The sequence below is a fragment of the Triturus cristatus genome, chromosome 6, assembly GCF_964204655.1.
Source record: "Triturus cristatus chromosome 6, aTriCri1.1, whole genome shotgun sequence".
In the NCBI taxonomy this organism is placed as follows: Eukaryota; Metazoa; Chordata; class Amphibia; order Caudata; family Salamandridae; genus Triturus; species Triturus cristatus.
Window position 1 is genome coordinate 1,302,886,786 of NC_140589.1, and position 25,446 is coordinate 1,302,912,231.

General features: G+C 44.6%; 1 protein-coding gene across 3 annotated transcripts in view; it reads left to right on the forward strand.

Moving 5' to 3' along the window:
* Nucleotides 1-6,569: 6,569 nt before the first annotated feature.
* The window catches only part of UTRN (utrophin), a 1,396,454-nt gene continuing 1,377,577 nt past the window's right edge, over nucleotides 6,570-25,446 (forward strand). For all 3 annotated transcript variants that reach the window (XM_085612275.1, XM_085612279.1, XM_085612276.1), the window contains exons 1-2: nucleotides 6,570-6,976; nucleotides 13,798-13,998. In XM_085612275.1, the coding sequence (XP_085468401.1) occupies nucleotides 13,917-13,998 (82 nt within the window). In that variant the 5' untranslated portion in view covers nucleotides 6,570-6,976; nucleotides 13,798-13,916. The remainder of the gene's footprint in view (nucleotides 6,977-13,797; nucleotides 13,999-25,446) is intronic.

The following is a 25,446-nucleotide window of genomic DNA, read 5'->3' on the forward strand; positions in this document are numbered from 1 at the left end:
GATGGGCAGAGAAAGAACAGGACTGCGGCAATGTCCTCTTCTTTTTTGTGCTGGCAGCTGTCCCCCCCTCTCTTCCTATTATTCCCTCTCTTTCTGTCTTGCTCCTCGCTTACTGAAAACCGTAACTTGAAGAAACGGTTCACAACCTCTTTCCTTCTTTCATTTAGTTGCTTCCCTGTGAAATGGATCCAAAAAAGAAAAACACTACTGCGGGAAATGCCCTTTTTCTGACATTTTTCTATTCCAAAGTGCAGCCGGATGGAGAGAAATAGAAGGTTTTAAATATGACAAATTAATACATCACTAAATAAAGCAAGACAGAGGGGTTGCAAAGTGGCCAGATTGGCTTTATTCACATCCAAACACATCAGCCTCACTTTACAGATTTTGCAGTGAAGCGCTACTTTTGTTTTCTCGTCTTTCTTTGAACAGCATTGTTGTCCCCAGGTGGGGAAGTGCATCATTCCTGGAGGTACTGCAATACCTGGTTGATGGGTGGATTGGAAAACAAAATGTGTACCATGGCTCTGTGTTTATGAATGTGGTCTTTTTAAATCATACTGCTTACGCTTTGTAAGGATATAAGCAATGGACTTTGAAACGGTTCCCTTTAGGGCCCTGTAGTCATGTCCTTAACATTTCAGGTAAAACCACTCGCTGATTTCTGAATAGTGAGTGAGAGATCGTTAAGGTAACCATGTTGTTTATGCTTACATTTCACATGCTTTACTTAATCTTGCATTCCCTATGAGTGTTTGCTTTTACTTTTTTTTTTTAGGCAGCATATTACTCTTATCAAGTGCATAATTTGAATTGAGCCACATCCAAGTGTTTATAGCGGGCACAATTAGGTTGTAGCTAAAGGCAGTGCGAGTTTCTCTCAGTGGGGCAGTATGGTGTTCAGTCAGGGAGAGGATGTGGCACTATGGCCAGAGCTGTCGAATTTGGAACTGGGGAACTGGGTTCAGCCTTCATGACCAGTTCACCAGACCACTCTACTGAGGGAGCATATTCCCATGCTAGACCTTACAAGGCCCCACTAGACCTTAGAAGGCTTGATGTCTTAGCACAAGCAGATGTACCCTAGTGGTGTCAATTGTGAGTTAACCTTGAAGGCCTGTCAACCACAATCCATACTGAAGTTCAGCTCCAGTCTTGCGAGCAGGCCTACGAAGCAGCACACCCTAGAGCAACAGTGATCCAGTCACTGTGACTCTGTCACTGAGGTCACATGAACCTTGAGCAGGTTAGGGCGGTGCGAACGGTGTGACCGCACTGGGTACCTATTTCGGGTGGGTGCGTAGTGTTTGCAAGTATATTATGGTTTTTAAAAAACTTGCTGCCTCCTTCCTGGCCTCCAGCAATTTTCAGAAACAATAAAAATGTCATGATAACTTCGATGATTAATGTTCTTCCTAGAGAGAGATCTGAGTTTTGTCTAGTGGAAGGGTTGACTCCTGGAAAGGTAGCACAGAGGGTTAATGTGCCTGCTGCAAAGAACATGTACCATGCAGATCACAAAGTGCACTGCTTTAATGGGGGGACCATGATGAATGGTCATTTAATGTCAGCTGTAGATGATGGATCCCTGAACAGTGTCATGTATGTGCATGTTTGCATTGTGCTGAGGGGATTACCAGGTAATTGTTCACGCAGCTCTCTGATGGATTTCACATGCGGTTTTTCTGAGTCCCCAGATAGATCATGCAGTCTGTGTGTTCTCTTTTGTACTGCCAGTCACTGCCAGTCGCCGGTGTATTCAACTGTGTAGCCTTGGGCCGTGTCATGTATGTGCATGTAACTTGCATGATTGAGGTAACTATTAGCGGCGATACTATGTGTCTCTCGGTCCTCTTTCAAGTGCTCGCCGTCCTTTTTCCCCAGCAACCCCCCCCCCAGGGGTGGCAATCTGAGGGACAGCCCCGGGCGCCACAAGCTCTAGCTACGCCTCTGATTAAGGTCTGACCTTGTGGATCCCCTGGATCCCAAAGGTCGGCTTTTCAATTTCACCTGTCTATGGACTCTCCCACTTACGAGGAACTACTCCCACTGATAAGTTTGATATGGCATTCTAGCAGGAGCATGGGTGTAGGACCTCTTTAAATATTTAGCTCTCCATCACTGCAGTGTTGATATAGATCACAAAATCAACTCAGACCTGGAATGATTTTCTCGTACATCTTCCATGGTGCTACTTGATACCATCAAGAGACCACATTTTTATTGGTGCAAAAGTCAGGCTAAACTGCGACACATTTTTTCTTTCAGAAGAAAGGGCAGGCTTCACAAACTGCTTAGGGATCTTTCATTTTCCACAATCACTGCTCTATAGTTCCTTTGAGTGAAATATGTAGGACCGAACCTTGGGCTTCAACCGTACATTCATTAGACATTATCGTATTCAGGATTTTACTGCTGTACTGCTGAATACTGAACGCCAGGATATCGTGGTACAAGAATCTCAAGGGACAAAATATCAAAAAGTAAGTGCATATAGGGAAGTATAGAATTACTATTCCAAACTCCATGGCCATATACCTTGAAGATATATGTGCCACGTAGGTACATACATGTGGAGTTAGGTATAGAAAATATAGAAATACTTATGTGTTGATATTTTTTGTCAGTACTTTGTCCACAATATTGTGTCCAATCTGTATTCTGGGATCAATATTCAGATGTGAACACTCGTATTCAGAATATTGGTAATATGAATAAAAACTTTGGATCTGGGGTCTTGCTTTCTGCACCTTTATAAGTATGCTGCTTTGTGAACCTCAGAGATTTCTACTTATGTTGCTGTGGGATTTCTTTTTTCACGTACTTTGCGTGCATGAAGCTATTTGGGTGTTGCATTGCAGGAGTTATGATTTATTGGCATCAAAGGCCCTTATGGCTTTGATATACCTCATGTAGTAATGACTGGGATGAGGAACGTAGATTTAATCGCCGGATTACTTACCGGTAATCTTAATTACTTTAGGTCCAACTCGCCCTCATCACAGTCTTTACGCCCCTCTTGGGTTTCTGGACCTTTGATGAGACTTAGGAATACAGAAAGAGCTGGGAATGCTATCTGCTTTTATAGTGCTCAGCAGGTGTGGTGGTACATCTTAATTTGAGCTTGTGGTTGCCTGCATGGCCCACTGACACTCATTTTTCAGGACCGGCACTTATTTTTCTTCACCCGACATTGACCGAGTTCAAGAGAGGGAAAACAAACACAGAGGAAGAGAAAGATGAAAAATGTCACAAAGGGAGAGAGAAGTAGTGGATAGAGGGGCAGGGAGGGTTTCATAGCGAATTAAAAAGACATGAGGTGGATTCAAGACTATACAGCCTTGGTACTCGACGTGCCAATGTTTAATAGGACCGCCTCAACTTCTGAGCAGAGACATGGGCGCAGCACCTATTCTTACACAAATTAAGCACTGGTGAGCAGGGTTTCTGCTTCAGCAGTCCTGTCTTTTTCCTTTCTTTTGAGTTAGGATTCACCTCATGTGGGAATGAAAACGAAGAATACGAGTTCTATGAAGATTATTGAAAATTACTGCTAAGTAATCTCCGACCTGCAGCACCCACAAGAGAGGCACAAAGATGTGTGAACTATCTGCACTTGGCTATGAACAGCCTTGAAGACAGTGAACAGAAAGGAGACAAAAGGGTGGTTGTACCTAAAAGATCCTTCTCACTCTGAACAACAGAAACTGCAACCCCTCAACTCCACCATTCACCAAGTGGCAGCGCTACAGGAAGAATAATCAGCAGCCCCTCTCAGCAAAAGCACCTAGTTGAATTTCTGTAGGAGCCTTGTCTCCGTTGTCCTCACTCCGCTGTCCAGGTATCCTCCCTCCTGCATCTCTCCTGATACACTTCCACTATCTGGGAAGCAACATCATCTCATCTTGGGCACAGGAACAGGCCAGAGGGGTTCAAATGGAACCCATAGACCTCCATCATGCTGCTTCGCTTACATGTACAATTTTTTAAGAGTGACTGGTCTGGGGAAGCACAAACTCAGAACTTAACATGGTGGTTGGGGTTGACTTTATTATTAGGAATTAATTCCTACCAAAACAGGGTATTTTTTAGCAAAATTAGGATAATGAACGACTGGTCCAAAAAAAATTACTTTCCAACCTAGATTACGATTGTAATTTATGAACTGCACAGTAACAAAAGTATCTCCGTGACTAAAGCATTAGCCCACTGAACTATGCACATAAAACTGTTCTGTAATCTGCATAGTCCACGCTCTTTGCAGCACTCATATTAACCCTCTGTTTATACAGACTAGAGGCACACCACCAGCAATAACTTCTTGTTATTAAAGAATGCTCATTCAAATTCCAAATGTGTCCAGTTCTTCACTTTCTTTTCTTATTTTGAGGCCTTTAAGAACATCATACGTTTACAGGGAAGACAGCCAACATGTTTCGTTCATAAAAATTGACTTCTTCAGGGCACATATAATTTAAATATCAAAGAATGTGTAGGAAACACCACTTGTAGTCCGAGTTATGAAGTTTGGTGATCACAATCTGTCTAAAAACAACGCCACTTCCAAACCCACCGGGATCACCGCGTGGGTAAATAATTTCAGACCAATCAGTTATCTACACCAATAATATCTAAGGATGTCCAATCTTCTTGTGACATCCAACTATAAAATCCATTAAGCTGTACGTCAAGTAAATGAACCCAGTAACTTTTCAAGTTATACAGATAGAAGGGACCAGCCTGTCCCGTCTTGGCACTGCGATTGGCACTGTTGGCCACACATAAACACCCCCCCTCTCAAACCTCTGTGTTACCTTAAATGAGATATAACTGCCACTAGGCAAAACTACGATCTCTCTCCAGCAGGTACATTAATCACCAGAGTTATCTTTGTACTTTTATTGTTGCCTGAAAACTGTTGGATATACAAGGAACTCTGCAGTGCTGTTAAAGCTGCTGCACTTCTTCAAAACCAACCCGCAGCAACAAAAGCAGGTACCCACCCTTGCATCCGTCTGAGGAAACGCCTGATTCCCAGTACGGCCATTCCAGCCTTGCAGAACGCAGACCCTGTACCAAGGCCGAGATACTCCAGACTATGTTTAAAATCGGTGCTCTAGGCTTGGCACACAGCAAGTTCAGGTTCTTAATGTTTAAGTTTTGTGTAGGCTTCGAAACCGCAGGCTTAAGTTGTCTGCCTCGGTATGGAGCTCTATATATAAGGTTGTTTCCTTCTACAGCTTACATCCTCCAACTGCTTGCTACCTCAGAAAGCCTCCTCACACTGTACTTCTAAAAAACTGCATTAATAAATAATATAGACTTCCACTTAATTCCTCTCCTTTCTTTTTCCAGAGTGACCCGCTTCTTCCGTCCTCTGCATACCTTGCATTTCACAGTATAGCCTCCTCTCACTCTCATGCCTGTCTGCCTAAATCCTTCTTATTGTAATTCTGCAATTGGCGGATACCTCATTTCATAGATCATAATCCCTCCTCTTTAAAACCCAATCCCTGTATTTTAATATCGCCTAATCTCCGCCAGCCTATCTATCCCACCACCATTTCCCTGAAACCACCCAGCCCCACTAATGATCTCACCTAACTGGTAATCAATCACTAATAACTGGAGTCCATGCGTGTCATTTTTTCTTGAGAGCATGTGACTAATCACAATAATCACTAGAATAACCGCTATCCTTGGGTTCCGGAGTGGCGTTCTACTTGCTGTAAAGCGCTTCAACACCTCGTCTGGGGTAGTAAACGCTATATATGTACAATTAAAAGTAATCTGGTCATTCTCCATCTCCCGTATACATTCCACAAAGAAAGCAATCCTCTATTTCTTTCAAAGCCTTGGAAAATCCAGGGCAGGATTTGTGCATCCAACGCAAGCAAAGATTAGTGAATGTCTGTTCCTTGCGTTGGCACATTAAACCCAAACCTATTGAATTTTCCAAATACCCCCCTCACCCCCCTCATAACCCCCCCCCCCCCCCCCCACCCCCTCACCCCCTCCAGCGTTGCAGCCTTTAAATTATTTCAGTCAGGACTCAAAACGCATGTCTACTAGTTTTGGTAATACTTGTTTATTTTACTTTTGTATTATTATTTTATTTTGTAAGTAGCAGTGATCTCGTGTGAATACCGTAACGTGTGATGTTTGCGGAGATCTACCCTTGGCTGCAGCATTAGGCGAGTCTGCAGCTGCTCAAATGTTGAAGTTGTTTTTTATGTACTCCTATTTGTATTGTCGTTTCTCCTCCGAGCATTGCAGCTGGCACCTGTCCCCTGTGGGACTGTACCGTCCCTGTGCCTAACTTTAGCCTCCGCGCTGGGAAGCGTGGGACACCGGCGCCCCCGGGGCACGGGCTGACGTGAGCGCCTCGGTTCGGCCCTCCCGGCCGGCCCGGGAGCCCGAGTGAAGCTTCTCCCGTGCCCGGTGGCGGCAGGGCGAGCCTCCGCTGTCACTCCCGGGGCGGGGCGGGCAGCCGTCAGGTGACCGTGCCACGTTTTCCCAGGCTGGGAGGGTTGTGAGCCCGCCGCTGCCGGGGGAGGCGGAGCAGCAGCACAGCCGAGGCGGGGGCACACTGACAGGGGGAAGGGCCGCCTTGGGGTCGGAGGGCAGCGGCTGGAGAGGGCGGGAGAGGACAGGGACCAGTTGCTGCCGCAGATCTGTGCAAAGTTTGCTCAGCAGGAGGGGGTGGGACAGAGCACGCCCGGAGCGCCAGCCCTGCACAGTCCCATCGGATTGCTTCCTCCGTTCACGATCCCTGGCAGGGCTACTAGATACAAAGTTACTTTTTGTTGCCTTTCTGTTTTTACCGATTTGGGAGTGAGAGGCGTGGATCGGCGCTCCCTCCGCAGCCTCTGGAAGCAGCTGCTGGTTCCCGAGCCTAGCGAGGGACAGAGGGCCCTTCCCCGGCTGGGTGTGCGGGGGCTCCGGCGAAAGTGCGGGACAAAGCCGCCGGCAGCAGGTAGGCGCAGAGAGCCGGGAAATAATTCATGAGGCGGGGGATCGGGTTCCAACAGTGCCGGGGCTCAGCACCGACAGGTAGAGGGGGGAGAGGGTAGCGTATAAAGACGAATCTTGTATTGTGATCCTACTCTGTTAACCATATGCATTTCAGACCCTACAGGCTGCGTAGATCTCACGGTGCCCTAAGTCGGGGGGTGGTAGACACATCCTTGTTTGTTTCATTGTTATATTTGTTGTACTTTATCATGTGAAGTGCAAAACTACAAGCTGCAGGATGCGGTGCACGGCACAACTTTAGATGTCAGGCATAATGTTTTTTAATGTTCAGTGTGCCTGTGTGTTGAACTAAAGTCCCTAGTTATTTGCTTTTCTCACTTCTCCCTTCACATGCCTAGCTGGGATGGAACGGGGCACCTTTTGCAAACTGTTCTTGTGGTCTGTACGATTTTCAGTATTTTACAAGTTCCCAGTGTCTTAAAAATAAAGTCTTGCTCCTGTGGTGCGTTCCGCCCTTTAAGCTCCGGTGATTCTAGCTTGTGGTGTGAGTGGCGATGACAAGGAGAGACAAGCAATCTCACTCGCCTGTGCTGTCCCAGATCATGCAGTGCCACACACATGGGCCGCCTGCACGAGGACGGGGCCAGGCCCATCCATCTTGAGTGTGGGCTCCGGGCTGCAGGTGCCCTCTGCATGCGCAGGTCTGCCCGAGGATTACATATTAAGAGGCCAGGCCCCGGGGGAGGGAGTGGGTTTGCAATCGGGAACCAAACCCAGCGGTGTTTATGGGGCTGCGCATTCCTGCGAGTCACCAGCCGTGAGCCTGCGAGTTTTTCCCAGGGCTCAACAGCGGCTCATTGACTGGGCTGGGGACGTGCATCCATTCTGTTGTTTCTGCCTAATTCCCTCAGCCACAATCTGCTCGTCGAGCGCCCGCGTTCATTTTTCTTGCCATTTTCCCATAAAATCGAGGCCAGGGTTACTCTTGTCATTGTAGAGGTTGTGAGTTGCCGACTTTGGAGTTGGGGAACCAGGTTCGAGTCTCGGCGTCGGCTCAGCTTCCTGTGATTCTGGGCAGATCACTTTAATCTCGTGTGTCTCACAAAAAACGAATGTGTCATTGTGTAAGGCGACTGGTGCTCGTGCAAAGCGCTCCAATACCTTCGGGTCGAGTTCGCGCTATGTAAAACTGCGACAACAAAGAAATGTGCCTGGGTTCTATATGGCATGTAAGGGTGCGAGTTGTAAAGTATATAGCAATATTGACATCCTTTAACTTGCAGGAACTGTGGTGCTGAACATTTTACAAGTCATATACGATGTAGCCTGAAATGATCATTTGCTGAAAGGGACGCGCGTTTCTCCCGATACTCGGATGTGTCCCCTGCACAAACTGAGTTAAAAAGTTGTGAGGGTCTGCGTTGTACACATTGCGCGCGTGAGAGATGTCCTGCAGGCCCATCAAAAGCGGATTATCTGGTTTTGATCGCGGGAGCCCATTGCCTTCACGGAAGGACGCCTGAAGGAACCTCAACATAGATTTGAAGAGCCGGGGGGTGTTGTCCGGAGGCCTCAGCTCTTACTGGCAATGGGGCGGGCCTCCCACGCTTTGTTGCTGTGAGCCAGGCCAGCCGCCCCTCAAGCCGTTGGGGTGTGTGTCTCCTCATGCAATCGATTTAGTGACAGCGGGGCGGGGGAGGGGAGGACACCCTAATAATAAAGAGCACCCGCCCCCTCCCGCACTACTCTTTAATGTCTTCCCAGGGTGGAGCTGTCAGGAAACCCGCTGAAGGGGGGGGGGGGGGGGGGGGGGGTAAACAGATTCCTGCTTTGAAGAACAGAGGTCAGCTGAGATTTTACAGTCCTTGAATTCACTGGCCCCGTCGAAATGTAAACAACTGCGAGCATTGTTATCCACACATACGATTAGTTTTCGTTACAGAAAACTGTACATTGATTAAACCTTCCGTTTTCTATGTGTGTCAAGGTTTGAGATGTGTACAAAGTATAAAACTAGGCATAAAAGAAGAAGAACCATTATGAAGTACACGGGAGAGGAGTTGGCCTAACGGCTAGGGCGCTCGACCTTGGATCTGGGGACCTGGGTTCGAGTCTCGGTAATGACGCTAAGCATCCTGTGCAAATCAGTTAATTTCCCTGTGCTTAACAAGAAATGATTGTGTGTCCTCATGTAACGTAACTGGTGCTATGTAAAGCGCTCGCGCTATATAAAACATGATTATTATATGAACCTCCTGTGTGTGCTTCGGTACTTCTTGCTGTTTCGGATTAGGCCAAGAGTCTCGCTCTTGGCGACAGTACCCTTCAGGTGGCTGGGGGGCTGGTACCACGACAGCACCGCCACCTTAGATTACTATGTGTTGTTGATTCCTATACCCCGGATTTGAGCTAATAGATGTGCAAGAGTACATTAAATGCTGAACTTTCCACGACATGTTGGTCACTCGAAAAAAACCTTGTGTGCAATTGCCTAGAGCTTGATGTAAGTCCCATCAGCCCCTGCGGTGCAGTGAAGCTACAACTTCTTGATAGCAACAACAACTTATATAATGGTGTTTGGATACCAAGGAGAGTAAAGCAAGGAATGCATTGTTAACCGCATAATTATCTGCAAGGTTTCTTCGTACCTTACCAGGGAATATCTTTTTACGATAGGGTCACCTAGGGTACTTTGAAAGTTCGCTGCCAGGGTGGCCAAAGTAGCAAGGAGGACAGAGGTGGTGTTCGGGTTTGCAGCCAGAACGAGTAGCAGGCCTATCAAAGAGTTGGTAACAATCTCCAATGTTAAGTGCTGTCCGGGTGCCACCAATGGGGGCTGGTGTGTGGGGCTTCTCGGCCAACCTGGGCAAGGTGGAAAATGATTTTTATAAAAAGGCTGCTAGCTGTCCCTAAGTTTACTAGTCACTATGTATGTCATTCTGAAATTGGACTAGGGTACCTACACGACACTTTGAAGTTGAAGCCACTTTTGCTGTGCTTGAAAATTTGGACCAAAGATGAAACCTCACTGAATCGTTTAATTATAGCGTACTGTCTTAAATGGGAAAAGGGCTTCAAAATACCTTGGATCACATACATATATAAGACTTGTAATCTACTGGATCTAAGTGAATTGTTTAGAAATCCAGGCACGTTCTCTGCTAGATTTTCTAGATCATTGACGAAACAGTTTTTAGCCAAATGTGCGGAGGAGAGAATGCCCAAAAAAGCAGGAATGCCCACTGTCACTGCTTAAAAATCTTACAAGGGAACCCTACTCCCAACGGAACCAGGGTACAAGTATTATAACGCAGAAACACTGGTTCCTGTGGACACCACGAGTGTACCAAAATGTGATATAATTATGAGCAATCTCTATGAATTAATGGGTCAAAGTGATGTCAAAAGGAGAAGAACCGTACACAACTCAATATAGGGTGAGGATAACAGTAGTTTTTATGTAAATATAGTAGAAAACAGTTCTTCAAATGAATGGTGCATTGTGTCCCCAGTGAACATGGAACCTACAGCAATTCGATACAAATGTGTGATGAGTACAAAAAATGGTTTCCATTAGATTTTTAAAGTCGACTCTCCAAGAAATTCTGTGGTAGGAGTGGTTCACTTTATTTTCGTCGACGGCGTTTTGACCCCTATGTGGATGGGGGTTCTCTTAAGGACCTAACGATATAGGGACATCTGGTTAGGATGGATACTCTAACACCGTGAGAATTGGACATCACCCAAGGTGAAGAATAAGAACTGTGGGTTACTCACATGAGACCCAGGCGGGCACCCAACGAGGGCAAGAGGAGAGATGACAGAGGGGCTGAACTGCACAAAGTGCAGCAGCTTGTACGATAGTTGACCAACGCCGGGTGCCCAGCTGGGTCCCATGTGAGTAACCCACAGTTCTTGTTCTTCACCTTGGGTGTTGTACACTTCTCACAATGACATAGGGGTCGAAACACCGTCAGTTATCTTCAAGAAAGCGAGATGAAAGCGAACAATTTTAACAGTAAGGTTAATGAAAAAGCCAACAAAGAATGGTCTCTTGTACATAATTCAATATCTGTACAACTAAGAATACCACTAATGCTGCAGTCATCAGACACTGTTGTGCAATTTTAGACCTCAAGGTGCACTCAGCATAGTCTGGTAGATGCCAGCTCCCACTCTTGAAACAAGCATTTTCAATGCAATAGGTCTCGCACTTTTGTGAGTTAGAGTTATTAGCGTTGTAAGCCATGGGTGAGGAGGTTTCCATGTAAAGCGAACAGGATGAAGAACATTAAATGTATTAATAACTGTAGCTGAGGAAAATATGCGAAACAGCATGCATGTGGGGATTTATATTAAATTATTCAACAACTGTGCAATAAAGCAGAACGTAGATAGTAGATCAAAATTCATATATTAATGCCTTCTGGCAATAGATACGGTCTACAGACTACTTGCCCGCACCACTGGGACCTCCGTCCCATCTCCAGCTGCCGTCACTGGCTCCCACCGCACTCTCACAATTACGGGAGGCAGGCAAGCTGCACAGAGAAGCGACCTATATTACTTATATTACTTGCTGCCAATCGGGGAGAGTCTGTTATTTAAAGCATGGCCATCGCACATGCTGTCTGACTAATAATTAAAAAAAAAAGCTGCGATGTAAAACTGCTGGAATGTTTGCAATAGGTCTCGCATGTGTGAAAGTTTGAGCTCTCAGTGTTTAAAATGTTTTTTTCTACTGTTGTGTTTCTATTTGCACTGGAGTGATTATATGTAATGCGCCAAACCACTGCTGCACCAGTAGTCTCAAACCGTGGAGTTCACGCCCAAATACGACGATGATGAGAGCTCCATTAAACAAGAGAGAGGAGGAAGTGCACCTCGCCCGCATCTGCTGAAATCCCGTGTGTGCCAGTGCAGGAGGGGGAAATGCAGGAACGGGCGCCCTCTGAAGCATCTAATGAGTCTGGGTTGGGGGTAAGGGGGTGCGTAATTGTGCCTGCATCGTAACAAACCGAGCTACTGAGTTTGGCCCTGGGGAACCGGGTTCTAGTCTTGGCATGGACTGTATAAAAAACATGTCTATGTAAAAAATGTAAATGAAACTTATAATAAATATTATTAAACAATATTACACGATGTTAACAAAGGAAAACAAGTGGAAAGTGCACCACACCTTGAGATGCAAATGCATGTGTGCCAATGGGGGACGGGGAAGTGCATGGAACAGGCCCCCTCGGAAGCATCTGATGAGTCGGGCTTGGAGGAAGTGTGTAGCTGTGCCTGCAACGCCAGCTACAATGAAAAACTGATTAACAAAAGAGTGCTTTGAAACTGTAAATAAAACGTACAGAGTAATGTTACATGTAATTGGGGCTGTCCTCATGGGAGGTAACTACAGACGAGAGGGAGGTATTAAACTGGAAGAAGGAGGGACTACCACCAAAATAAACCAATAAAATAAAAGAATTCCGAAAGACACCTCAAGGAGTCAATAAAATACATGGGTGGAGCTTAACCCCTTCCATGCCCATGACGGAACGGTTCCATCATGAGCATCGGTTTCGCTGTGCTCATGACGGAACCGTTCCGTCATGGGCCCGCCCGCGCTCGAACCCTTCAGCACCGCGGGGGAATTCCCGCAGCGCTGAAGGGGTTAATGACCATAACCTGAATACAGCATGTCTCGAAGAGACAGCGCAAGCGCTGCCCAGGCAAGACCTAAAAACTGGCACTCCATCCAGTGTGGAGTGGGATCTAGAGGGTTAAGGTAGGAGGGTCAAGGGGCTGGAGGGTCAAGGGGAGCACAGCTCCAAGTGTCAAGGGTCATGTTCTGACAGTGTGGTCTTGACTTGTATTGTGTGCTGCGGCAACAAATGATTGATGGAATACTGAATACATCAAACATTCTCTCCCAGTCAAGAGAAATGGGTTAAATCCATTGTTCCTTTGTTCACTACGTCACCCCAGTTTGGACCCAGCCATATGTAAATCAGTCTTGACCTAGCACCTCATGGGAACAGTCTAGTCAGAACTGCCAAGCCGTGTTCTCCCTGGACCGGAAACAAGCTCGCTGTGCCACTGAATTCAAGCTAGTCTGGCTGATGAGGGGTAATACCCCAAAACTGGTCCCAGGAAGCTTGTTTCCGGTCCAGCGAGGACCTGGCTTGGCAGGTCGGGCTGTACTGTACTCACGAGGAGCATGGTCAAGACTGATCTGCATGTGGCTGGGTCCAAACTGGGGTGGCGTAGTGAACAAAACAATGGATTTAACACAGAACTCTTGACTGGGGGGTGAATGTTTGATTGGTTCAGCATTCAACTCATCATTTGTTGCCGCAGGTCTTGACTTGTATTGAGGCATCACAGTTTGGGAGAATTTAAGTTACTTTGCAAAATGTACAGCAGGCTAAATCATGCTATGGATGAAAAATGTTCACTCCATTTCACAGGAGCAGACAGAAACTAAGCACCGCATTGCACCCTTGCCATGTACATTTTTTACATGTTGGAGATTTTTTGAAACCTGTATAAGGAAGGACGTTTTGTATGTTTAAAAGAATCAGGATTGTTCAAGATCATTTCTGAACAACTCAAAAATTCAAGATTCATTGATACAGACAAACCAGAATAGTTTAGTAACCTCTCACAATTTGTTTCAAATCGACATACAGAGAAATCCATCTTTTCCCTATTGGCCCTCCAACCTATGATGTTGGTGGGTTCACATTATGAAATGAACCTTGACAATGACACTTACTTGACACTGATGGTCTGTTTAAAATCTCATAACAAATGCTCTCAACTTCTTACTTTCAGGTGTGCTATTGAGCCGCAACCAAAGTGCATGAGTGAGCTTGGATAAAGGAAATATTGGCGTTGTGTAGGAATTGGAGCCACAAACATCTGGAAATTAAGAAAAGTAAGGTTGTACCAGCATGGCAAACTACGGAGCACAAGAAGACAACCTGGATGGTGCCCAGAGCAACGAGTTCAGTGACATCATAAAGTCAAGATCTGGTAAGCCAAAGAGATTATTCCGTCTGACTGTACCACCCAAAGTCAAAATAGACCCGTAATAGATAGTTTTTGCTTTTGTGAAGCTTATCATTGCAAATATGAAGGTTTTTTAAATTTTTTTTAAACCTGATGTGCCTCGCAGAAATCAAAACATATTCATCACGGGTTGTTTTTGCATTTGTCAAGCTGATTATTGAAATGATTAATTATTACTATTTTAGTGTAGATTTGATGATCTGAATTATTTTTTAGTGGGGTGTGTGGAAGTTAACAGCCTTCCAAATGTAATTGGGTCACCAACACTATACGGTGTTGCGACTGTAATTCTGTATTAATATGAAACATAATCCTGAAAGATTAAAGTTTGTTTGCTCTGTTAGTGGTGTTATGTAGTCATACACTTGGAACTGGTATTTGGTTTTTGTGTATTGATTGTTTCCAAGCTTGTCACAAATGTATCATTGTTCTGTTCTCTTATTTGCCCATGCCTGTCGTGTGCAGGTCAGCCGGCCAAGGTACGAGAACAAGTGATCCTTGGTGTTTCCCTGTATTTTGCATATTCAGTGGGGCCGCTTAGTAGCATACCGTTGGTTGCCTATTTTTAAAGTAATTGATTATATTCTGTGGTCTCGCCATATGGTATTTTGCTCACTGGCGAGTTCTGATTGCTAGCCTAAGGATTAAATGCCTTGGCAAACACTACAGATTTACTCTCTGGTTTGCTTGTTGACTTTGTGCTGCTGGTTGAGTGAATCCAGCTACATGCAAATTGCCAGGTTGTTTGTTTGATGCAATGAAACTCAGTTTGACCAAACGGACGTATGCTGCCTGGTGCTTGCAAGTAATTTTGTTGAAAGTAATCCTGCGTGGTCAACGTGGCGCTACGGAGTATAGAGTCCAGTGACCCCCAGTATCAGACCGTTTATGTACTGAATGTGAATTTACCATTTAAAAAAATTTACCAGTGCTTGAATCAAATCCTTTTATTGATTATTTGAAGGAGACACTCTATACTAAATAAATTTAGCTATCAAAATATTAAGATTGTTTGGCTAATACGCAAATATTGTTTTGGATGTATCGTAAAAGCCCAAAAAAATCACTAGAAAGTGAAATATACACTCAATGATAAATTGGACGCCTTTAACAATATCTGGGGCCTGTTTTTGACCTTAAATTTCTTCTTGACCCCGTTCTAGCCTGCAGTGGGGTCTAACTGTTAGAAGCCTTTCTTTCTGAACTTCTTTCGACTCATACCAGTCTCGCTGTAGGTTGCTAAGGATAAAATAGCAACCCGACTAATAACCAGAGGGATATCCGTCGGCGTTTGATGTGGTCCTTGGCGTATTGAAGCAAATACAGAGGTCCAAATCTCCCAATGACAATCGATTGTGCTGGGTCTCTCTGTTTTACTACACCATCTCGCATTACAAACTCACCAGCTATGCCAGACCATGGCCCTATGCGACTCGACTAGCCGGTCCAATAATTCCTAATAAAAGTTCAGCACAGAGTTTGGGCATCAGTCTGGTTAGGTGAGAGGTCCCATTCACCATTTTTTCTGTCACTGCTCATGCACTACTGTGTGGTTATACTGTGCACTTTATTACAATAAGATGTTGTGCCCTCGTATTATTTGGTAAAGACCAATAAATATATAATTGCAAAAAAGCCGAAAGAAAAGCAAATGGTATTTCCCCCTCTCCCTTTGCAGTTCTACCAATCTGGACACTCCTGAAAATGTCATCTTTCAGAAAAGCCATCCAATGGAGTATATGGGGTTTAGAAACAAGGTCTCCAACCACGGGGCAAGTTGCTGTGAATAGAATATTCTATTGAGTTTTTATAAAAGCGGCATAAAAAGGTTTAAGCAAACTACTTTTTTTACTTCGTCTTTTTAGCTTCTCTGGTATTTAGAGGATCGGCTCCGCGATATGGTAGTTGTATACCTGTGTGTTTTATAAGTTTGCTCTATCCCATTAAGAATAGATGCTACCTTCGTGTTTCTCAAGAAGCCCATATACGAAGCCCACAGAAACACAAGAAGATTTGGGGACCATAGGAAGACTCCATAAAGATGGGGCGGTAGAATAATACTGAACAGCCTGTGTAAGCCAATAACCATTAGGTTATCCGTTAGGGTCGAAAGGTGGTCATTTGTGAGAATCACATGGCGCACACTATTGATTCTGGCTTGGTCCGTGCAATTTCAGATGATTTTTGATGCTCGTCTACTTTTTAATCAATTTACTGCCATATACAAGTTTTTTCTTTTGTATTATGAACTTAATGCTAGTAAAATGGTTATAAAAAGTCAATGCCTCCTGGCCAATTGTCTAGTCTACCTACAGCAAGGTTGTTCATTGTAGGTGTAGGAGGTCTGGATCCATTTCAGATTTTCAATATATGTCCGCAGGAGACAGAGTAACATGCAGTGAAACAAAATAGTTTTTTTGTTACAGTTCGTAGTTCTTATTCAAAAACTCTGTCTTGGATATGGCCTCCTGGATACCCCATGGACACTACTGGCATAGAATTTGCTACCCTATTGTTGTTCCTGCATTGTTTGACCATTCACCTGCTCACTTCTATGTGTGCAGCGGTTGCATTCCCGTTTGCTGACTTTCATATGTCATGTCCTTTTCAGAACATTTTCTATATATAAGACTGTCGTGCCGAATACTGGTTGGCGAGAGAGCCAATAGAAACGCCATATTTCCTCATTGGTAGTCTTGTCACTTCTTAATCGAGATTTTTAGGAGACCTTTGAAGATTGTCAAGGTGAAGTGAGTGATGAAGTTGGTGGGTTTAAGGGAGTAAGAGCTCGCTACCACTACCTCAAATTTTACATTCATGCAATTGGTCCATTTCAGAGATGATGTATAATAGCATCTGAGGCACTGATGCTATTTTAGAGGGATACTGTAAATGTACCTAGTCTAGCATGTTTTTATTTGGCAGTGCTCTTTTCCCTTCTCGGTACGCGGTGTGCATATATAGAATTGTGATCATCCTATTAATCTGTCAACCTATACGAGTATTGGATGAAAGGAATTAACTTCTAACAGAAACACACATACTTTTGTTTTTTAACCAATTCTGACACTTGACTGACATTGTAAAATGGAGATGAAGTTGGCTCCCTTATTGTGGGTGCTGTGGCCATTTTTAGGTCTCGCCTGACCCAGCGCATGCGCTGGTCTGGCGAGACTTATTGAGAGGGCTCCAAAAAGTGCTACCAGGCCAGCTTAGAGCTATAGTGCATGTGCGCGGGCGCGCGCGCCACGTTTTACCGCGATTACTTTCGCGGCCGCACGGCCGCTTTGATGTTTGATCGTGATTGCGATCACTTTTACTCTCGCTATGCATAGCCAGTAGGTCTCGCATTTGGGACCTTATAAGTATTTAGTTATGCAACTGTTGCATAGCTAAACACTTATAAGGTCCCAAAGGCGAGACCTATTGGCTATGCCAATGCTTGTTAATATAGCTGAACTAATCCTGCCAACCTCTCACAGCTGGTGGGCCTTGAATGCTCAGTTAGTTGAAGGAAATAACTCTGACTCCCAATTGTCTTGACTCCATTCAAGTTTGAGGAAAATGATGGGGAAGGGATCTCTTAACCGGCCTCTGTCCGATTGTGTCTGCAGGCATCCTTGACTTCTATGAATAACAATAATTTAGGCACACTGTTGAAGGTGGGATTTAAGTGCCTGTGTATTGTGTGTGGCTGACATGTTTGCTTAATGGTTGTCAAAAAATCCAGACTACTGGTGGAAAAAAACAACTGAATTCGCCTGAAGCATGATTGTTGGTGCTGACTTGGCTACATTTCTTTTAGGAATGTATCCACCTTTGAGTTATTGCAGAGCCGATCCATGGAGAAAAGTGTGCCCTCCTGGTTTGTGTCTTCTTATAAGTTCCAGTGTCAATAGTAGTAGAAACAATGCAGAGTTCTTACAGTAGCCACTTAGCCATGTCTGTTATACCTAAGCCATTCTTTCTGAAAAACGAATTTTATTTGTAATTCTAACCATTCATGTGGTAAGGCGTATACTTTCTTTGGGCGCTTAAATGGGGAGCGCAAACGTTGAATAGCAGTTACTACAAGAGTTATGTGAGCTTTGCTCTCCTAGAGTCTGGCATTTTCAACAAGATCACCAGAAACAGCAAATTTACTAACGGATGAATATTGGTGTTGCATGAAACAAGCTAGGTTTCGGCCTACAGTGGTGACTAGTGCTGGCCAATTGTCTGGTTTTTCAAACTTGCTAAAATGTTCAGTAGTTTGTAGGCCCAGGGCAGCCACCGTTGAGCATATTTTACCCTGAAATGCCATTTTGAGCTTAATTGGAGCACTTGAGACGCTGCAGATGACATGAAGAATATCAAGGGGTAATAGGCAGGTTCACTGGAATTGTGTGATTCTGCGGCCATAGATTTTTTTGCAAAATTTTTGAGTTACCTTATTTGGCACATAATTCATTCATCTGCAGATTTTAACAAAAAATACATTCTGTTTCTAGCTCAAATGGATCAAAAGTTACTAAAAACGTAGCAATGACTTAGCGCAGAGGAAGGCCCTTTGCAGAGCTTATTTGTACATGGTTAATTTGCTCATTTCTGTATTTGGTTGTTAAACTGGTACTAATGAAGTTACATCTTTGCCCAGACTGTATTACCATGTAAAGATGAAAAAATATTGAAGTAATCCTATCACACAATGTGCTGTATGATGCCGCATAATTTAGCCCTTTTCTTGGCCCATAATTTAGCCAACTCTGCCGCATAATTTGGTGCTCCCCCGCCGCATAATTTCAGTGGCCCTGGTAATAGGTCATTCCTAGACAATGTACTGTAGGCACAGAGAAAGTTGTAGAGCTGTAGGCAGAGTTTAATTTGTAAAACAATATATGCCAGAGTTTTTCTCAGAAGTCCTCTGCCGGTACAGCCAAATGTTGGGGTTATCGGATACCAAGGTTGTCTAGCGTTGTTTTCACTTCATGTCTCTTTCATCCTGCACTCTATGCCTCCTGTCCTTTTATCTCAGTCTTGCATGTTCTTTTTTCTGTTGCTTTCTCCCCTTGTCACTGTTTTTCCATCTTTCTCTTTCTTGTGGCTTAAAATCTGACGTAAAATAAATCCTGGTCCTCACAAATGAGTGCCAGCGCCCCCACCTGCAGTCACTGGCTCAATATAAGCACTAGCTGTAGGAAAAAACTATTAGCATATATTTGCATAGAGATGCACAACGCCTTTAGTAAAGCTTTAAAAACCTGGCTCGTCACACATTAGTTTTGCTATAGACAGTGTGGTCGCTACTCCGGGCTGTACCTTTATCACTGCAACCGTAGCGCCTTGATGCCTTCGGGCATGTGCTGCGCTCTACAAATACCCTTCATATCAGATTTATTGATTTATAATCCGCAAAATCCTCCTTACTAATGCGCTGTAAAACTTTTGAGCAGTAATTTAGCACAAGCACCCATGTCTGTCGAACTCGAATAATCCGGGGAATCCCTAATTTTGGGAAACCTTTCCTTGGAGACATGCAAAACCCTGATCTGACGCCCTAAGGGACTGAGCCTAAGCCTGGTCACTAAAGGGATCCTAAAGCCAATGATTGTCAATTGCACAGCATTCGGACTGTTGCACGCTCCTTCTGCTCATCCTTCTACGTCATCGCTGTATCATAGTCAGGGCCGGACTGGCCATAGCGGGCACCAGGCGTTTCCCCGGTAGGTCGCTAGCGTGGGAGCCGGTTTTGGCCCCCTGGAGGCCGTTTTTGTTACCGGGGGTCGGCAATATTGGCCCCCTGTAACAAAATTGGCCGAAACCGGCCCTCGCAAACTGCTCGGCTGCATTCCCCTCGCCCCAGGAGGGGCCAGCTGAGCAGTTTGCCAGGGCCGGTTTCTGTTCCCAGTCCGGCCCTGATCATAGTCCATATAGGAGGTTTAGTTGCACTGCACAGCCCTGTTCTGCGTTGCTGCCTAGTTTTATGTGATTTTAAGCTGGTTTGAAAATAGAGTACATAAGCGTTACAACCACATTTCTGCTAGGGTAAGGGATGGGGCATGCTCATTGACTGCTTTTAGGTCAAGCCTACTAGACCGCACATGCGCTGTGTGTTACAAGGCACAGTGTGGCTTACCAAGAACACAGAAGGGCTTGGAGCACGCCAATTCCTTACCATTGATTGTCTTTCCTTGCTGTTCTCATTTGCCTGCCTCTTATTCGTTCCCCAGCTTGTCAGTGTTTTGTTTGTCCCTCCCATGGAGCATTGCCTCTTTATAATCATTTTAATTGACTGGCATCGCTGCTTCCACTGTTTGCTTTTCAGGCATTACTTTTTTAATTTTGTGGGAAGCATTCCATTAAACTACCTATGCTTCAGGCTGTCTCCTTCCTTTACGTCTCTCCCCTTGCACTCTGTGTTACTCTCTGCTGCCTGAATGCTTCTCCCCACCATCTTTACACTTGCATGTGCCCTATTGCTTCCCCTGTTGCACTGTTGCCCTATTGCTTCCCCTACCCTCTGTGTTTTTTTTAAAAAATTATTATTTTATTTATGAAATTTTCATACAATACAAAATAAATCAAATGAAATCTAAAAGCACAAATAAATAATAAAAGCGCAGATCACATACATTATGAGCCATCAAGCATCAAATGACAATATTATGAGGAGGCGTTGAGCCCAGTGGAATACAATTAGCAGTAGGTAGTAAGATAGCGCACTTCAAGCTGGATCACATCAGTTGAACATACAAGCACGCACCTAGGCATAACCAAAGTTTATCAGCCATCCTGTAATAGTAGATATATGAATACATGCTGGGCGATAGCGTATATCCAAACATTAATCATCCTGATCCACAGTATCCTCCTTACGTGATTCTAGGTATTGTGCGAACAGACCCAAAAAGCTCCCTGCCCTCTGTGTTGCTCTCTCCCAACTCCCATGTTGTTTTCTCAACCACCGTGTTGCTTTCGCTCCTGCCTTTGATTGTAGCTTTTCCAGCCACTCCAGCTCTTTCTTGTTGCTTTCGAGTCCCCACCGTGATGATTTGACAAATAAGAAAGGTGCACTCAACAGGAGTCATTCAGAACCACAAGTAATGTCCATTTATCTTGCTTTTATTCCAAAAAGTCGTAAAGAAAGCGGCAAACAGCCAACGCGTTTCGTCCCTTTTGCCAAGGAACTTCTTCAGGGCTATGAATCAATTGACACGAATAATATTGGAAAGGCAATTCACACAATATCCACAAAGATCAAGATTGAATCACTGGGGGATATTCAGCACAGATGTATATAGATGGAACATCAAAGTTCAAATCAAAAAGTTATATAAAGGTCACTTCCATATTAAGATAGACCATAGGAACACGAGGTATGGTTCCAACAACAGAAACAGTTCTTTGTAGTTATAATCCAGATTTGTAGAGGACAAACATGCCGAACAGCATAATAACTGACAGCCAAACATTAATCATCCTGATCCATAGTATCCTCCTTACGTGATTCTAGGTATTGTGCGAACGGACCTAAAAAGCTCCTTGCCCTCTGTGTTGCTCTCTCCCAACTCCCTTGTTGTTTTCTCAACCAACGTGTTGCTTTCGCTCCTGCCTTTGATTGTAGCTTTTCCATCCCCTCCAGCTCTTTCTTGTTGCTTTCGAGTCCCCACCGTGATGATTCTCCCATCCACCATGCCCTGTGTTTCTCCGCAGGTACCATGTTGCTTTCGCTCCCCCTGCCTACCACCCCCTTAAAAAACGGTTTTGTGCATTTTCTTTTCTTTTTAGTAATTAAATTAAGCAGAACAAAGTACCTGCATAATTTTGTAGGCACACATGCGTGCTACGTGCCTACAAAATGACAGGGTAGCTGCAGGTAAGACTCTTGATTTAAAAAAAAAAAAAATGTTTTTAACTCTAGCCACACTGATCAGCATTGCAGATGTTGTGCAGCATAGGTAAAAAAGCCACACTGATCAGCATTGCAGATGTTGTGCAGCATAGGTAAAAAAGCCACACTGATCAGCATTGCAGATGTTGTGCAGCATAGGTAAAAAAGCCACACTGATCAGCATTGCAGATGTTGTGCAGCATAGGTAAAAACCATTGGCAAAGCCAGAAGGCCACAAAGGCTTTGCCAGTGTTTGTTGTGTAGGGTGAACAGCCACTGGTGTAGCCTCTTCACGCTTGCAGGCTGCACATGATGGTAGCCATAATTTGGGGCCTTTCTGGCATGCGTGACTTTGAGTGTGACCAATGTAGAACTTTAATGCAGCCTGTATTCTTTGGCCCATTGGCCAGATAGGCTTTTACAACTGTTTGGGCACTGTTACTATGCAACCTGGACATAACTGAGCTGTGGGCCATAATTCTGTTCACTTGTACCAACATAAGTCTCCCGTTTGCAGACACCGGTCTTTATTTAATGCCTATTCTCAGAGGTGTATGAACTGAACTGGTCTTTTCTACCTATTTACTAAGTGTGGGAAAACAGAATACCATTCTTACTGTTCTCACGGTCATGTACGTCTTCAGCTACTGTGATTAAAAATAAATACATTTGGTAGAACAAGCGTGATTCACTGCCTCTGGGGTCAATAATACCACATTATGTCCAGATTTGAAGCATGTTATACTGGACCTGAACTCAATGGTGGCTGGCATCTATGGGGTGGGGGAGGCGGGGGGGGGTGGTGTCTGGCGAGCGCAAAATAAAATACAAATAATAAAAACGTACCTGAACACGACGTGACTTCCTCCTCTCCAGTTCTCTTCTCACTGCTGGAACTGGATTCAGGAACTCCCTTGACCAATCACGGCACTGCGCTCATGCAGCATCAGAGCAGCGCCCTGATTGGAGGAAGCGGCCTCACTCGGCGCACCACAGCGCTTTGGAGGCTTTGTATTGCTCTAACCCAGAGCTCTTTAAAGCTCGCATGTGTGGCTTGCCGTTGCAAGAATGCCAGCCAAAAAGACATGCACACTTTAAACAGTGCACAGACATCCCCCTCCTCCCTGCTGAGTCAGTGGCGTATCGATAATTGAGGGAGCCCCCCTGCAAGGTACGTGGAGGGACCCCCTCCGGATTCTTATCAGGAGCTCCCTGGTCAAAGTGCAGTGCTGAGGGGGCCCCCGCACTGCAGGGGATGCGGGCGTTTGTGTTACGCCCCTGTGCCGAGTGACATGCTACTGTCACTCAGCAGTGGCCCACCCCCATCCAGACACTTTGTTCGGGACGGGGAAGAAAAATAAAATGGTAATAAATTACCATTTTATTTTTCAGGGGTTTGGGGGGATTTTAAGTGGGGCGACGCTCCTCCGCTCTGATAGAGGAGCCGCCCCTGCCTGAACCAGGAGACTAGTTTTGCTTCTCAAAAAAACCTACATGTGGTTGCAACCCTTAGAGAAGATGTTGGTTCTGAATTATTTAACTAAAAAGCCACTTTTGGTCGGTGTTGATCATAACAACTCTGAGGATTTCCCGTGGGGGAGGAAAGGAGAGTGTATGTGTTCAGTTTTTTATTTGGATTTGCTTGGTGCGTAAGGACAATTGTATTTGAGCATTGCCGCATATATGATTTATTAGATGTGGAAGGACACTTTCACTTGAGCATTGCCACATACTTGCGGTGCTGTCTAGGTGTCACTGGTCTTTGATTATTTTTAATATCTTTATTGAATTGTATCTTTTCTGATACATATAACACAAACATCGGTACATATAACACATAGCAAAATTGTTGTTGCTTTGTTGCTGTGTACATAAAGTGTCACTGGTCTATGATGGTAAAACAACTAGTTACATAGTTAGAAGGGGCTCCCTAGTCTGTTTTTATACTGTTGTCATATTTGTTTTACTTTAGCCAGGAATGAGGAATGGTAAACCACTAGATTGCAATGTTTGGTATTTGTTGCCAAAAAAATCTTTAGAGGCTTCTCTGGACCTTTCAGATTAAGTAGACCGTTTATTAAAAACACAGAATTAGAAATGATTTTAAACATTTTTCACTGTTAAGTTTTCATTCGTATTTTCAACATTTAATAAGCCATTATTTGCTTGTGTCTGTGAACCATATTAACAACATTCATCAGCATAGCAACAGCTGGGAGAGTCCAAAGTTAAGTTATGCAAATAATATTTACAGCAATTTTAAAACGCTGTTAATGTTTAAAAAAAAATGGCCTCCCTCCTTTCCTGGGTTGCGTTGGAGTTCAAGTTCCAAATCTGGTGATGTGGGTCACAGACATGTTGCGCCACAAAAATCTGCTCAAACCACTTGAGGCAAAAAGGACCAGCGCGATGCCACCATTAAATATATTTCATAGCTTGCTTTATGCAAAATCTATTCGGTTTCTAACCAAGTAGGACTTTTATGTAGGACAGTGAAGAAGGACTGTCTGGTGCCTATTTCTCCTGAAATCCTGCTGCCGTTTTCAGGAACATAAAACCTTCGAGACAATCTCTCATAAGAACTAAAGTAAAATTTAGATTTTCTGCAGGTGATCAGGCAGCGAAGACCCCTAAAGAGGCGGTGGGATCACTGGTTTGAGGCCCTTGTGGTGTATGCTCGGTTCAGTACATACACCCGCTTGCGGTTAAGTACCAGTGAACCGCTTCCGAGGCCGCGGGGGGCGGTGGGGGCGGTGGGTACATGCCACAAGATCAACAAGCGACAGCAAGGAGGCGACTGAAGAAGAGTGCCCTAGGCAGAAGATCTGGATATGCTGATAAAAAGCCAGGGCAATTTGAATTTTCACTGACTCGCCCAGATTGCTTCAGAGACAAGCTGTTTCACAACTCATGCTGCACGGTTCCCCTGAGCAGTTCACTGTGCTTCAGGGGGCTGCTGCAGGACTCAGGGTGGCTCCATTTAACTTTCATGATGTCATCCAGGTGCTGCCTGCACTCTCTGGGGCGTTGTTAATTGTCATAGAGAGTTAACACCACCAGTGCTTATTTTGTAAAATATTAACTGCCAGGGCCCTGACCAGGAGGCCACTGCAGATTGCACCACCCATCGCCCCGGTCATCGCTGCCAAAACAACTATTGACCATCTCTCGTGCATGTAAATGCGACAGTTCAGATTAATCCAGGTCCCCAAAGCTAAAGGAATGCCTGGGGAGGCAGGTATTAGTAGTTTTTTATGTATCTTGTGTTCATAAACAACCCTTGTTCTGCTCATCTCTAAATAAGATGAGCAGCGACACCATGTGGCAGACTGTCATAAGTGCGGTGTTAACAATTATGTGGCGCTGGCGAGCACTGGAAACCAATTAAGTGCCGGTGCCCAGCACCGGAAACCACTGGCTCAAATTAAGCACTGGTTAACACCGAAATAAATATCGGCATGGCAGGAATACTCCTGTATGTAGATAAAAAATGCATATTTTAAAGATGTTCTCATAGTTTCTAACCCTTTCACTCTTTCAAC